Source organism: Orycteropus afer, unplaced genomic scaffold (genome assembly GCF_000298275.1).
Source record: "Orycteropus afer afer isolate SDZICR_OR568_19922 unplaced genomic scaffold, OryAfe1.0 scaffold00124, whole genome shotgun sequence".
Lineage (NCBI taxonomy): Eukaryota > Metazoa > Chordata > Mammalia > Tubulidentata > Orycteropodidae > Orycteropus > Orycteropus afer.
The window spans coordinates 3,395,154-3,406,948 of NW_006921711.1; the positions used below are offsets into that span (position 1 = coordinate 3,395,154).

At 57.9% G+C, this 11,795-nt stretch overlaps 1 protein-coding gene across 1 annotated transcript; it reads left to right on the plus strand.

Annotated features, from left to right (window-relative positions):
- The first annotated feature begins 8,205 nt into the window (after positions 1 to 8,205).
- On the plus strand, positions 8,206 to 11,009 carry SIX3 (SIX homeobox 3). The gene is made up of 2 exons (XM_007944391.2): positions 8,206 to 9,008; positions 10,817 to 11,009. Exons 1-2 carry the CDS (start codon positions 8,206 to 8,208, stop codon positions 11,007 to 11,009), a joined length of 996 nt encoding a protein of 331 aa, XP_007942582.1.
- Positions 11,010 to 11,795: the final 786 nt, after the last annotated feature.

The window sequence follows — 11,795 nt, forward strand, 5'->3', positions numbered from 1 at the left end:
CTGGAATCCAGGTTGGCGATGGTGGAGGAGGGGGAGATGGTGGGGGAGTTGAGCTGATGCTGGATGGAGGTGAAGATGGGTAGAGCGAAGAAGAAACCAGAGTGGGTGGGGATGGGGGAGAGTGAAGTGCAGATGGATTTGGGGCTGCCTCGGACAGAGGTCCTTTTCGCCCTGCTTTGAGGAGGTATGTCAGGCTGCGCTGTTGCTCCCTCAACCCCCACCCGGGAAAATAAAGCTAATGATGCAGTAATTTAGAAGGGGGTGAGGGACTAGGCGAGAAGAGGAAGGGAGGATGGGGCACGCGCGCCCCAAGAGCGAAGGCAAACAGCTGTGAAGGCGCTACCCGCGGCTCAGGCTTCCCAACAGGTTAGCTAGACCGGGATCCACCCGGCATTTCGCAGGAAAGGGGGGGGGAGACCGCGAGAGGGAGAGACTCACAAGAGGACAGAGGGAGGGAGCGAAGAGAGATAGCAGCTAGAGGCGCGCCGCGAGGTTTAAAAGGAGGCACTTACGCTTCCTAATGAATATTTATCCGCCGCTGCTTCCTGCTCCCGGCTTCCCCTACTTTTCTGCAGGTAAGATCCTCCCGGCGCCCTAGCCCCAGGTGCCCTCCTGGCTCCCCTAGTCATTTGTGGGGCGTTGTCGCCAGGGCGCTAGGACTCTTTGGCAACCAGGCGTGGAGGGTAGGAGTGTGTGTGGGAGGGCGTCTCCGCTCCACGCTCGGCTTGAGCGCCGGGCTGACCTGGCACAGCCAAAGATCGAGCTGGCCTTGGTTGCGGGACCGCATCTGTGGGCTACCTGTGTGGGGTGGGTGTAAGCGCGAGTGTAAGAGAGAGAGAGAGTGTGTGTGTGTGTGTGTAAGGGAGTGAGCGAGCGCGGGTGTGTACCTGCGAGCGCGCGCGCGCCTGTTTCCCGCGCGCTCTGGGGACATTTTCCGACTTTTCCCTGGGGCGCCCTGAATTTCTTGCCTTTGCTTTTCTGTGCTTCCCTCATAACCCCCTCCTCTGGTCCCTTGTACCCCACCTCCACCTAAACGCTGGCTACTGAGAAACTCTCCTGTCGGCTATTGTAAGGCTGGCGCGGGCTCCACCAGGCTGGACTCTGGGTCTCTCATAAAAAAGAGTGAATAGTTTGGTTTCCGCCGAAAACTCCCACACAAAGACCTTCTGGCCACGGAATCCCCCGCCCTTCTTCCCGCCTGCTTCGCCTGGGAGCCGCCGCGGCGCGCTCCCCCTCCCACGTTCCCCCCTCCTTCTCTGCCACTTCGACCTCGGGGCACCAGGGCCTAGACCAAGGAGCTTATGTTGATCGGAGCCCGGGAAAACCGGGAATAGCTTCGCGGGGGCCGCCGCCAGCCTTGCAGGGCTGGACAGGGAGCTGGAGATCCCCCAGAGAGAGGACGCCTCACCCACTCCCTCGCTCGCCATCCCTCTTCACAGGAGCGCTAGGAACTTGGGCCTGCCAAGAGGAAAGAGGGAGGAGAAAGGGAAGAGAGTCCGAGAGGGGCTGACGCTCTAGACAGAATTTCTTTAAACGGACTTACCCCGGCACCTGTTGAGAATCCATCTGGGGTCAGCCGGCTCCGGAGCTGCGCGGGGTGGAACACAAAATCAAAACCCGAAGTTGGAAAAAGAAAATTGCTGGCCATGCCCAACGCAGCCAGCTAGGCTCGCAGTTCTGTTCCGGGGCCGGGTGAATGTAGAGCCAAGAGCTACTTTGCCAGGTTTCCCCGCCACCCTAGCGCCCCCTCATCCCACGCCTTCTCGGTTCGGAGGCCCGGGGCTCCGAGACCGCGGACTAGGCGCTCAGGGCCCAGCCCCAACAGCTCGGCTTAAGCCGCGGCAGGCTTTCTAAGCTCTGCTCAGAAGTCAAGAGCGGGGGCGCCGCGGTCTCCGCGTGGCCTTTCATGCAGCGGCAGCTCCTTATTCTTTTACTTCGGCTTCTCTGGGAGCCCCCGGACAAAGCCCCCAAGCCGGGCCACTTCCCGCTAAATCCCCTTCGGGGTCAGTGCGCCACCAGCACCGGGCCGCGCGCCTCTCCTGCCAGCCGTGTGGCTCTTAAAGAGCTGCACCCCCCTCCGCCCAGCGCGCTCCCCCGACCCCCTCCTCCCCGCCCCTCTCCTCCGGATCTAGCCCCCCACGCCGACGCCCGAGGACCCTGCAGCCCTGGCCGTTGCCCGCGGACTCCCAGCCCCCTCCCCTCGCTTCCTCTTCAGAGCTATCGGTGGGCCTGGCCTCGAGGCCACAGGGCTGAATTCTACCCTCTGCCTCAGGGCCCCTTTCTCTCCAACAGCGCCCACACCTCCCATTCACGTCCCTACCTTTGCCCTTTGCGAGGGTCAAGGCCAAAACACCCTTTTGCCCAGTATAGAGGTTATCCCTGCAGATGGCCAGTTTGGGTTTATTGGGTCTTAAGATGGTGAAAGGAGTGGGGCATGCCTGTGGAGCTGGGGGAGAGAAAGGGAAGAAGAGAACCAGATGGATTTAGAAAGTGAAGGCTGGCCAACTCTCAGTCCTTTGCAGGGGTGCTGGCTCTGCAATGGGCTCTTGGCCTTTCTCACCAACCTGGCCAGGCCATCGTTGGTCTGAGAGATTGTGGGCCTGTGGGGGAGACCTCCAGAAGACCCTGAGTGTTGATCTGGGAATAGTTTGCTTCCCAAGTCCAATGCATTCATCCCCCAAGAGGTAACTCTTAAGAGCCCAAGTGCTGGGTGGGCAAGGATGTAATGAGAGAGGACCTTGAGCTCCTGATGTCCAGGAAAAAGAGCAGCAGAGGAGAGAGGGACTGAGAGGGAAGAAAGTCTGCAGCATGATTCCTAATAGAATTCCTTATATTTGCTGGCTAGCCATGCGACCTATCCTACCCCCCCAAAAAAAAAAAAAAAAAAAAAGAGGAGGCAGATGATTTTGACCCTTCTTCCTTTCATAGCTCTCCTCCTTCATCTTCTACCCCAGGCCCATATTAGTACCAGTCTCCCTAGCAGCCAGGTGCCCCCCCCCCCCCCCCGTGCACACAGTGGCCCTGCCTAGATGCTTTCTTCCTCACTGGCACTGGAAGCAAGACTGAAGATAAACCAGAGAGGAACTAGTGCTCTAAGGGAGGGGGGGATGGATATACCCTATCCTCTCCAGTGCTAACTGTCATAACTTCTGACAGCATTTGGAATTTGTGGATGATGGGGGCAATGATGATTTGGGAGCTCAGCCTGTCTTCTCTTCAAATCCAAGCCCTCTGGCTGTCAGGAGAAGATCCCCACTAGGAAGGGTGTGGCCTCCTTGGCAGTGGAGACAGACAAAACTTAGAGAAAGTGAAAGATGGGAAAGCTGACCCTCCTCTGTGCACCCAGCCTTTGCTACCTCAACAAAAGTCGTGTTGCATCTTTAAGGAACTGGGGAACTAATTAGCCCTCTCTGGAAAGCTTGACGGTGTACTCCATGGGCTGAACAGAACCAGAATCAGTAAAACCTGACGCCCTGCAGCTCCATATGGTTCATATCCTCTAAGTCTCCTGCCCCTCTCTTGGGGCTGAGTCTCCACATCCAGTTAAGTCGGGTTTGCGCCCACCCGCTTGGGCCTAACAGTGGGAGGTACTGTGGTTCAAGACAAAACCAAACTCCTCTTGTTTAAGGATGTGGGGGGAGCGGAGGGGCCTTCAGCGAAGGCCAGGGCTCATTAGGCAGAGCGGGGTGCCTTGAGGTGCGCGCCGCCGGCCCTGGAGGCCGCCTTTGAGCCTTTGGGGCGGCTTCATTAAGCAGCGCTAACAAGGCGTACAAATGCAGGGCCCAGAAGCTTTTTTGCAATGCCGGTGCCTTAGCAGGGCGCCAGGCTAATGAGGGTCACTCAAAGAGGTTGATCAAATATTCAAATTTTCCGGCACGCCGGGAACTTTTATGCAAGGAGAAAGTTGAGGCAACTGAGTTGTGTTTACTGTCCCTGGTGACAATTGCTGGTAGCTCTCGTCCCCCGAGGCTAAGGCAGGGGGCAGGGGCGCAGGGAAGGAGTAATAGTAGTAGTTGTTGTTTCCATTCAAAGGAAAATAATCGGGGTCCTTTAAGGGCTTCGTGGCCTCCTTGCCAGCGTGCTGCGCTCCCCTGCGCCCTCCCTCCCCGCCTGCCTGCCGGCACCAAGCGCCTCACTTTGCAGCTAGCGGGGAGGCCCAGACCGCGGCCACCGTGTCTGGACTTCCTGCGAGCCGGAAGAGGCGTTGTCCCCCAGGGCAAACCTTTCCTGGGCGGGGCCCGGTTGGTGCAGGCCCAGTGGGTACAGCTGCCGGCCCTCCGGGTCCTCCTGTCTCCGAGGCCTGCAAACCCCTTGGCTTCTGAAACAGGCAGACTGGAGGGGTGGGGGGTAGGGAGGAATTTCTCAGGCACTCCTCTTGGTGGAAGTGGGACTTTCCCAGGGCTGAGGGTAGGGAGTGACGTTTGTAAATAATGTCCAGTAGGTCGTGGTAAGGAAGGGCACTCTCCATCCCAAATGCCTCCTTTTCTCCCTGCACGGTCTGAATGTTGCCCTTCTGGTCCCTGGGGCCAGGATTGAAGCTGGGATGATGGTGAAAATTTTGTTCGCCTCAGGTGAACCCGGAATGTACCAGATCCCCGAGTCTGAGCAGCCAATGGGCAGGGACGACTCAAAGGCCCAGCAGGCTGACCTCTCCACCCCAGTCTCCCCGATTTGAAAGGTCTGGATTGCAGGCGCCCTGCTAGCGTCCGCAATGCCCCAAACCTCGGCAGCAGCAGGGAAGACAGTGTCTAGGCCCTTGAACCCGAGGCTGCTCTGCTCCTATACTCCCGACACCCAGCGCCAAGGAGTTTGGAGAAAGGAAGCTCTAATGCCCCAATCCTCCAAACTCACTCACTCACTCTCACTCTCTCTCCTTTTCTCTCTCTCTCTCTCTCTCTCTCTCTCTCTCTCTCTCTCTCTCTCGTACACACACACACACACAACTTCTGCACCTTTAGACCGAAATTTGCGAAGGCCGCGCTCCCAGCCCGGGTAGAAGCCAGTCAATGCTCCTCAGGACAAGCCGCCCTGCTTTCCCTCCTCAGCTCTTGAGACTCTCAACTTACCGGCTCCGGGCGGCAAGCATAGTGCTTAGGGCAGGTACTGAGAGGCACTGGCGGCAGCGGGGCCCCTGGGTGGGCCGGGCGCAGCATCGCGGAGCTCCGCTCCGTGTGGAGAGGCTGGACAGTCCCGGGCTGCAGCCGGCCGCTCCCGGAAGGCTCCGGCGCACAAAGATGCGCGCCCTGCCACCTCCCTCCACCCGGCTTTGCGCTCGCTAGCAGTGGCTAGCACCGGAGCAGGCGGGGTGCGGCGGGTTGCCAGACTCCAGTACTAAGACTGCGGGGAGGGGTGTCGCCGAGCCGAGTCCCAGCCCTACTTTCCTCAATTCTCACCGAGTGGCTAAGGTTTTCGATTTCAGCGCCTTTGGCACAGCCCGCGGCACCTGCCCAACCTTCTGGGCAGTGGCGGGGAGAGGCAGGGTCGCCCCCACCCGGAGGCGGGGGTTACGGGGATGGAGAGGGGATTGGCCAGGTTCACCCGCCCGCCCGGCGCCTGGGTCCCCGGCTCCGGGGGATGCAGTTTCGGGGTCACGAGCTGCTTTCAAAAAGTTGAACACAATATTCGGAAACCCACCCGTAGGAATTCTCCCCCCACACGCGGCACAATACCCACTCCCCTCCCCTTTTTCAATCCTTCCTCCCCCGCTTCCTCCTCCTGCCCCTTCCTCCTCCCACTCCTCAGCCTATAATCCGTCCCCTACCAGAGAAAAGGATCGGGAAGAAAGGATGAAGTGTCTGTTATTGTGTCCCAACCTTTGGGTTCTTTTTGGGTCCGCTGTGAACCGTCTCCCAGAGCTTCTGAGCTGAACAGAAAAGGGCTCCTGGCGGGGTGGAAGAAATCTGGAGGGAGGGGCCCCCAGTGGGGCTGGGCTTTACCTTTGGGGAGTATCTCCCTATCCCCCTCAACGGGTTAATAACCTGCGAACTTCGGCTGCCTCCGGCTGGGTGGGCTGGCTGAGGGCCCCTCGCCCACTCCCAAGCCGCCCTACCGCCCTGGAGCCTCCAGGGTGGCTGGCTGGCACGTCTGGGCCCAGAAGGCCGGGCGCTGCGGGAGTCACGGCCTAAGCAGAGCTTGAGCTAGGGGTTTAGAGGCTGGGACACTGGCAGCCCCAGTTACATTAGAGTTCCCATTTACATTCTCCCTCACTCTCTCTAGCCTCCCTCATTGAGATCTCCTAAGTGTTGTAGACCCAGCGCCTTGCCCCTAGATCTGCATCGGAATGCAGAAAAGATTTTTTTTTTTTTTTAAAGTTTTGAATTCCTCAATGATTTTTCTTCTGGAAAGGCAGCTTAGGATAATTATTTCAGCTTTATTGAGGGCAGATTAGTTGAAGTCTGGACGCTGCGTTTCAATACACGTTGTATACGGGCCTACAATGTGGGTATTGTTGGCTACTGTGTGTGGATCCATTCAAAATATACACTTTTTAACACCAAACCGAGTCCTGTCTAAATATACACAGTGCGCAGGGGAAAGACGTCTTTGACCCGGACAAATCTGCGTAAATCACACTTCCATAGCTACAGCGGCTTCACAAAGCCGAGAGCGGCTCAAGATGCTGATTATATCTTCTTAAAAGCAACATACCTAAGAATAAAATATCCAGGACTGGCCTGGGGGCCAGCGGTTCCCTGAAGGAAGACACTCTCCTGGGTGTGTTTGGAGGTTTGGGATGGTACCTTCCCTAGTGAAATTAACGAGTTTGGAAAACAAAACAAAAACAAAAACACAGTAAGAACAAGCAAGCAAGCAGGCAATTTTCAGGCCTTGCCTGCTTCCTCAGAGGTGGCCTTCAAAGTTTGGTGCCCTTCTATCTAGGTCTGGCGGAAAGGCCCAGTATTCCTGGGGGGGAGCAGGCATCTCAGGCTCCCCTGGGTCCAGAGGCTTCCCGACTCCTCCGCTCCCTCAGCTCCTAGGAGAGGCTGCTGAAGGAGGGTAAAGGAACAAAGACCCAGACTGCATTTTAAGACAGAGAAAAGTATACAATTACTTCGACTGTTGCTATTTTTAAATACTACCCGATGGGTGGGATTGAGTCCCCTTGGCTGGGGGGAGAGTAAAGAGAAGCTGGAACAGATGCAGTGTGAGTTGAGTGAGTGTGGCTGACAGTGCTGACCCAGGGCGGGCAGAGCCTCCAGCATCCTGGGTGCCAGATGCCCTGCGGAATCCTGGATCCAGGACCCGAGTCGATGCGCGGTGGGCCCCATGATCTCATCTGTCCTTTCTTCCACGCCACTATTAGTGCTCACATAAGCAGAAAGAGGCAGCCCGACGTGCACACCATGTGCAAAACGTGCCCGCTAGGCTGGCTGGCTGCCTCTCCTTGCAGACTGGCCTGCGCGCAGAGTGGGAAGCCTATCGCCTCCCAACAAAATCTCTCCTCTAACTGCTCATCCCATTCAACAACTCTGTGCCCATGGCATTTCGGATTTCTGGATCAACTTCTTTGGGGAAGAGGGAACAGAGGGGTTCAGAGACAGAGCAGAGGGAGAGAGAGAGAGAGAGAGAGAGAGAGATGGGAAGTGGCGAAATTAAGAGTTGCAAAGATAAAAAATAAAAATTCTTTTCCCCCCCCTTTCACCCTCCTCCCATCTACTCCCCCCACCCTCTGGCTAAATGGTAAAACCGTCCTTACGTTCTCGGTATTGATTGGCAGGGCTGACAGTGATTGGCAGCGGTTGCCGTGGCAACGCCACAACGACATGCCACAGACCAATAGAAAAGCGAAACAAAATGTTTCAATGCTGCACTCACTGTGGATTTAGGGGAGATATTATGAGGCTGTTGTCATTAGGGCGATTGCTGTGGAATCGCTGAATCTTGACTCGGCGGTGGTTGGCTCTCGCTCTGCTCTCTCTCCCCCTCTCCCTCTCTCTGACTCGGGCTCTCTCTGCGCGCGCGCACCGGGCCGCTCTCCTTCCTCCCTCTCTATGTGGCTGCGCGGGGGTGTGTGTGTGTGGATGTGTGTGGGGTGTGGGTGTCCCTTACGCCCTTCCTCCTCCCCCTCCTCCTGCTTCCCCCTCCTTTCCCTCTCCTCCTCCCCCCTCTCCTCTCCCTCCTCCTGGTCCTCATCCCCCCTCTCCTCCTCTTCCTCCCCTCTCTCTTCCTCTCCCTGAATTTTCTCCTCTCCTCTCAGGTCAGTCCATGGTATTCCGCTCCCCTCTAGACCTCTATCCTTCCCATTTCTTGTTGCCAAACTTCACCGATTCTCATCACCGCTCCCTACTTCTGGCGAGCAGCGGCGGCGGTAACAGTGCGGGAGCCGGCGGCGGCGCGGGAGGCGGCGGCGGGAACGGTGCGGGAGGCGGCGGTGCTGGCGGAGCAGGCGGCGGCGGCGGCGGCGGCGGCTCCAGGGCCCCCCCGGAAGAGTTGTCCATGTTCCAGCTGCCCACCCTCAACTTCTCGCCGGAGCAGGTGGCCAGCGTCTGCGAGACGCTGGAGGAGACGGGTGACATCGAGCGGCTGGGCCGCTTCCTCTGGTCTCTGCCTGTGGCCCCCGGAGCGTGCGAGGCCATCAACAAGCACGAGTCGATCCTGCGCGCGCGCGCCGTGGTCGCCTTCCACACAGGCAACTTCCGCGACCTCTACCACATCCTGGAGAACCACAAGTTCACCAAGGAGTCCCACGGCAAGCTGCAGGCTATGTGGCTCGAGGCGCACTACCAGGAGGCGGAGAAGCTGCGCGGCCGCCCGCTTGGCCCGGTGGACAAGTACCGCGTGCGCAAGAAGTTCCCGCTGCCGCGCACCATCTGGGACGGAGAGCAGAAGACGCATTGCTTCAAGGAGCGGACTCGGAGCCTGCTGCGGGAGTGGTACCTGCAGGACCCCTACCCCAACCCCAGCAAGAAACGCGAACTGGCGCAGGCCACCGGCCTCACTCCCACACAAGTAGGCAACTGGTTTAAGAATCGGCGGCAGCGCGACCGCGCCGCGGCGGCCAAGAACAGGTCAGTTGGCGGGCCCCTAGTCCTGGCTACTGCCTCAAGACCCCAGGGGTGAGAGATGGGTTGAAATAGAGGCCGGCTCGGGAAGGTGGGGATGGCCGCCAAGCACCCAAAGTAGCCAGTTGGAGAAAGTTTCCGCTTGTCCCGGCGCGGAGGAGGGGCGGGCTGTGGGCTTATTGATTGCTTTGCCTGAGAGGGGCCTCTCCTTGGGTGAAAGTATGTGTGTGCAACCCCGAGTACCCAGAGCCCTCGGTCCGGTCCCTGGAAGCCTCCAGCTCTACTCTGCCCCCCGCGTCTGCCTCCTCAGCCCCGGCCCTAGCTCCCGCTGTTCCAGAGTCTGGAGACAGGGAGGGAAGAAAAGCGCTCCTTGCCATCTGGTTCTGGTGACCACTCCTTATTTCCAAGCACTGCAAAAACCCGGGAGAAATCCACGAATGTGAGAGGCAGGAAATTGAACTATGTCCCTGTCACAAAGGGAAAAGGCCCGCAGCCACGGCGCAGCGCCCCTCCTTCCTGCAGCATTGCATGTTGCCAGCCCTGGAGCAGGAGAGCTGGGCTGGGAGTGGTGGAGGAGAGGCCTAGTGTCTGTGTACGTTGGCAGGTGTTCTTCCTTCTGCTGGAGCCTTGGTTCGCTAAGGTAGGAAGGGGCAGGATCAGCTCCACTGTTGGCAAGTTGGCCACAAAGTCACAAAGTTGTACTGGCTTGACCAGCAGTGGAGCTGGGCCTACGGAAGTAGGAAGAGAAAAGAATTAGAGGGAAAGAAAGGAAGGAGGAAACAGAGGGGAGAGAAGGTGAAAGAAAGAAGGAACTTGGGCCAAAGCTCAGCTGTGACACTCATGTCCTTGCTCAGCCAGGTAAGGCAGAAAGCAGGCCTCAGACAGGTCCTGGGCTCTAGCTACTGACAGCTGCCCAAGGCTGAGGGCTGGGTGTAAATTGGGGAGTGAGTGAGAGTGTTTGGGTCTTGCTGGCCCAGGCCTGAGCCCTTGACTCTCTGACTTTGCCTGTGAAGGCCACTTTTCACCTGACGGGGGAGCGCCCAGGGTCAGGTGCAGGCCTCCTTTCGGGAAGACCTGAAACACTTGGTTCAGTCAACCGCGGCCTGGTCAGGAAAAGCAGCAGCCAGAGACTGCTCTGCCTTCCCTTCTGGGTTCCTTGCCTTCGCCTTCTCCTCTTTCTCTCACCCTCCTCGTCCTCCACTTTTCTGCTCCCGACTTCCTGTCGTTTTCCTTCCCGGCTCCTGCGCTCCTTCGCAGGAATCCGGAGAGCCAAGCCAGCGGGTTTACCCTGACACGCGGCTGGTGAGCAACCCGCAGCTCTGGTGTGCGTGTAGGGTAACAGGGGCCGGAAACACTGCGGGGATCCGTCCACTCCTAGGGAATCCGACTCAGTCTGAAGAGCCCCAGGGGTAAAGGAGGAGGATGCACTCAGTTCCTCTCCCGACTCTTGCTCCTCTCGGCTAGGCGTCCTCGGCTGCGAACGCCCAGGCCTCCCTTGGGCAGCCTGCCTCGGATTCTACTTCTCCTTGGGGAACCTTGAGAAGCTCTAGAAAGCCCTGCGGAGGGGAGCCAAGAGAGCCAAGACCTGGGCTGAGGAGGGTCTTCGGCCCTCAAGGCAGTCGGGCTGCTGGAGGCGGGGATCGGTTCACACACCCGAATAGGGGGCGGCGGCGAGGACCGCGGGTGGGAAGGCCAGGGGAACGCCAGCAGCGGCAGGTCTGGCTCAGGGCAGCGCGGGCGCGGGGTGGAGGCCCGGCTGGGTAGGGTGTCAGGGCTGCTGCATCAGGGCGGGCGCCGCTCTCTCTCTCCTGCAGGCTCCAGCACCAGGCCATCGGGCCGAGCGGCATGCGCTCGCTGGCCGAGCCCGGCTGCCCCACGCACGGCTCGGCCGAGTCGCCGTCCACGGCGGCCAGCCCGACCACCAGCGTGTCCAGCCTGACGGAGCGCGCGGACACCGGCACCTCCATCCTCTCGGTAACCTCCAGCGACTCGGAATGTGATGTATGATAGCCAAGGCCGCCCTCCTCCCCCCTCCCCTCCCCATTCCCCTCCTTCTCCTCCTCGCCCTCCTCCTCTTCCTCCTCCATCCCCTGAACAAATTGAAATCAGGATACACAACCATACACGCACACAGAAACACACACTAGTACACGCACACTCCCACCCCAGCCCAAAATATAGAAAAACAAGAGAAAATAACAGATTCACCGCAAACCATCAACAACCCCAAACCACTATCTGCCACCACGACTACCCCAAAGGACCACGACGTCAACAGACAGTCACAAACGCTGATGTTTCGGGCAGAAAACATAAAAGAGGTGACAATTGTATACTTTCTAGGACAAGCACGGCTTCTCCTTTCGGTTCCCACGGGCCCGGCACCCCACCTGCATGACGATTTATTTGTATCTGGGAAAATATTCTCTCTAGTTTAAAACGATTTTAAAAGAGTCGACTATACAAAAACCGACCACCACAACCACGACGACAAGACGACAAAAGCAAAACAGACAAAAAAGAGAAAAACAACATCACCATCTCTGTTTTGAATTTGTACAAAAAAAAAAAAAAAAGAAAGAAAGAAAAAGAAAAGGAACTCCTTCGAGAGCGAAATAGCAAATGTTTCCTGCCTTTTGTTGCTCTCTCTCCTCTTTCCTGTCTTCCTCTCTTTCTTTCTCTTTCTTCTCTCTGTTTTTAAGTCCAAGTATTGGTCCAACAAGATGCAATCTTCTGTTTTTTGTTCAGCAGACAATCATTTTCTTGTAAGCACCTTTTTCTCTCCACTTCTGT

Coding starts and splice junctions, on each gene's coding strand:
- SIX3 (XM_007944391.2), top strand. CDS start 8,206: ATGGTATTCCGCTCCCCTCTAGACCTCTATCCTTCCCATTTCTTGTTG. Junction 9,009..10,816: donor GCCGCGGCGGCCAAGAACAG/GTCAGTTGGCGG, acceptor TCTCTCCTGCAG/GCTCCAGCACCAGGCCATCG.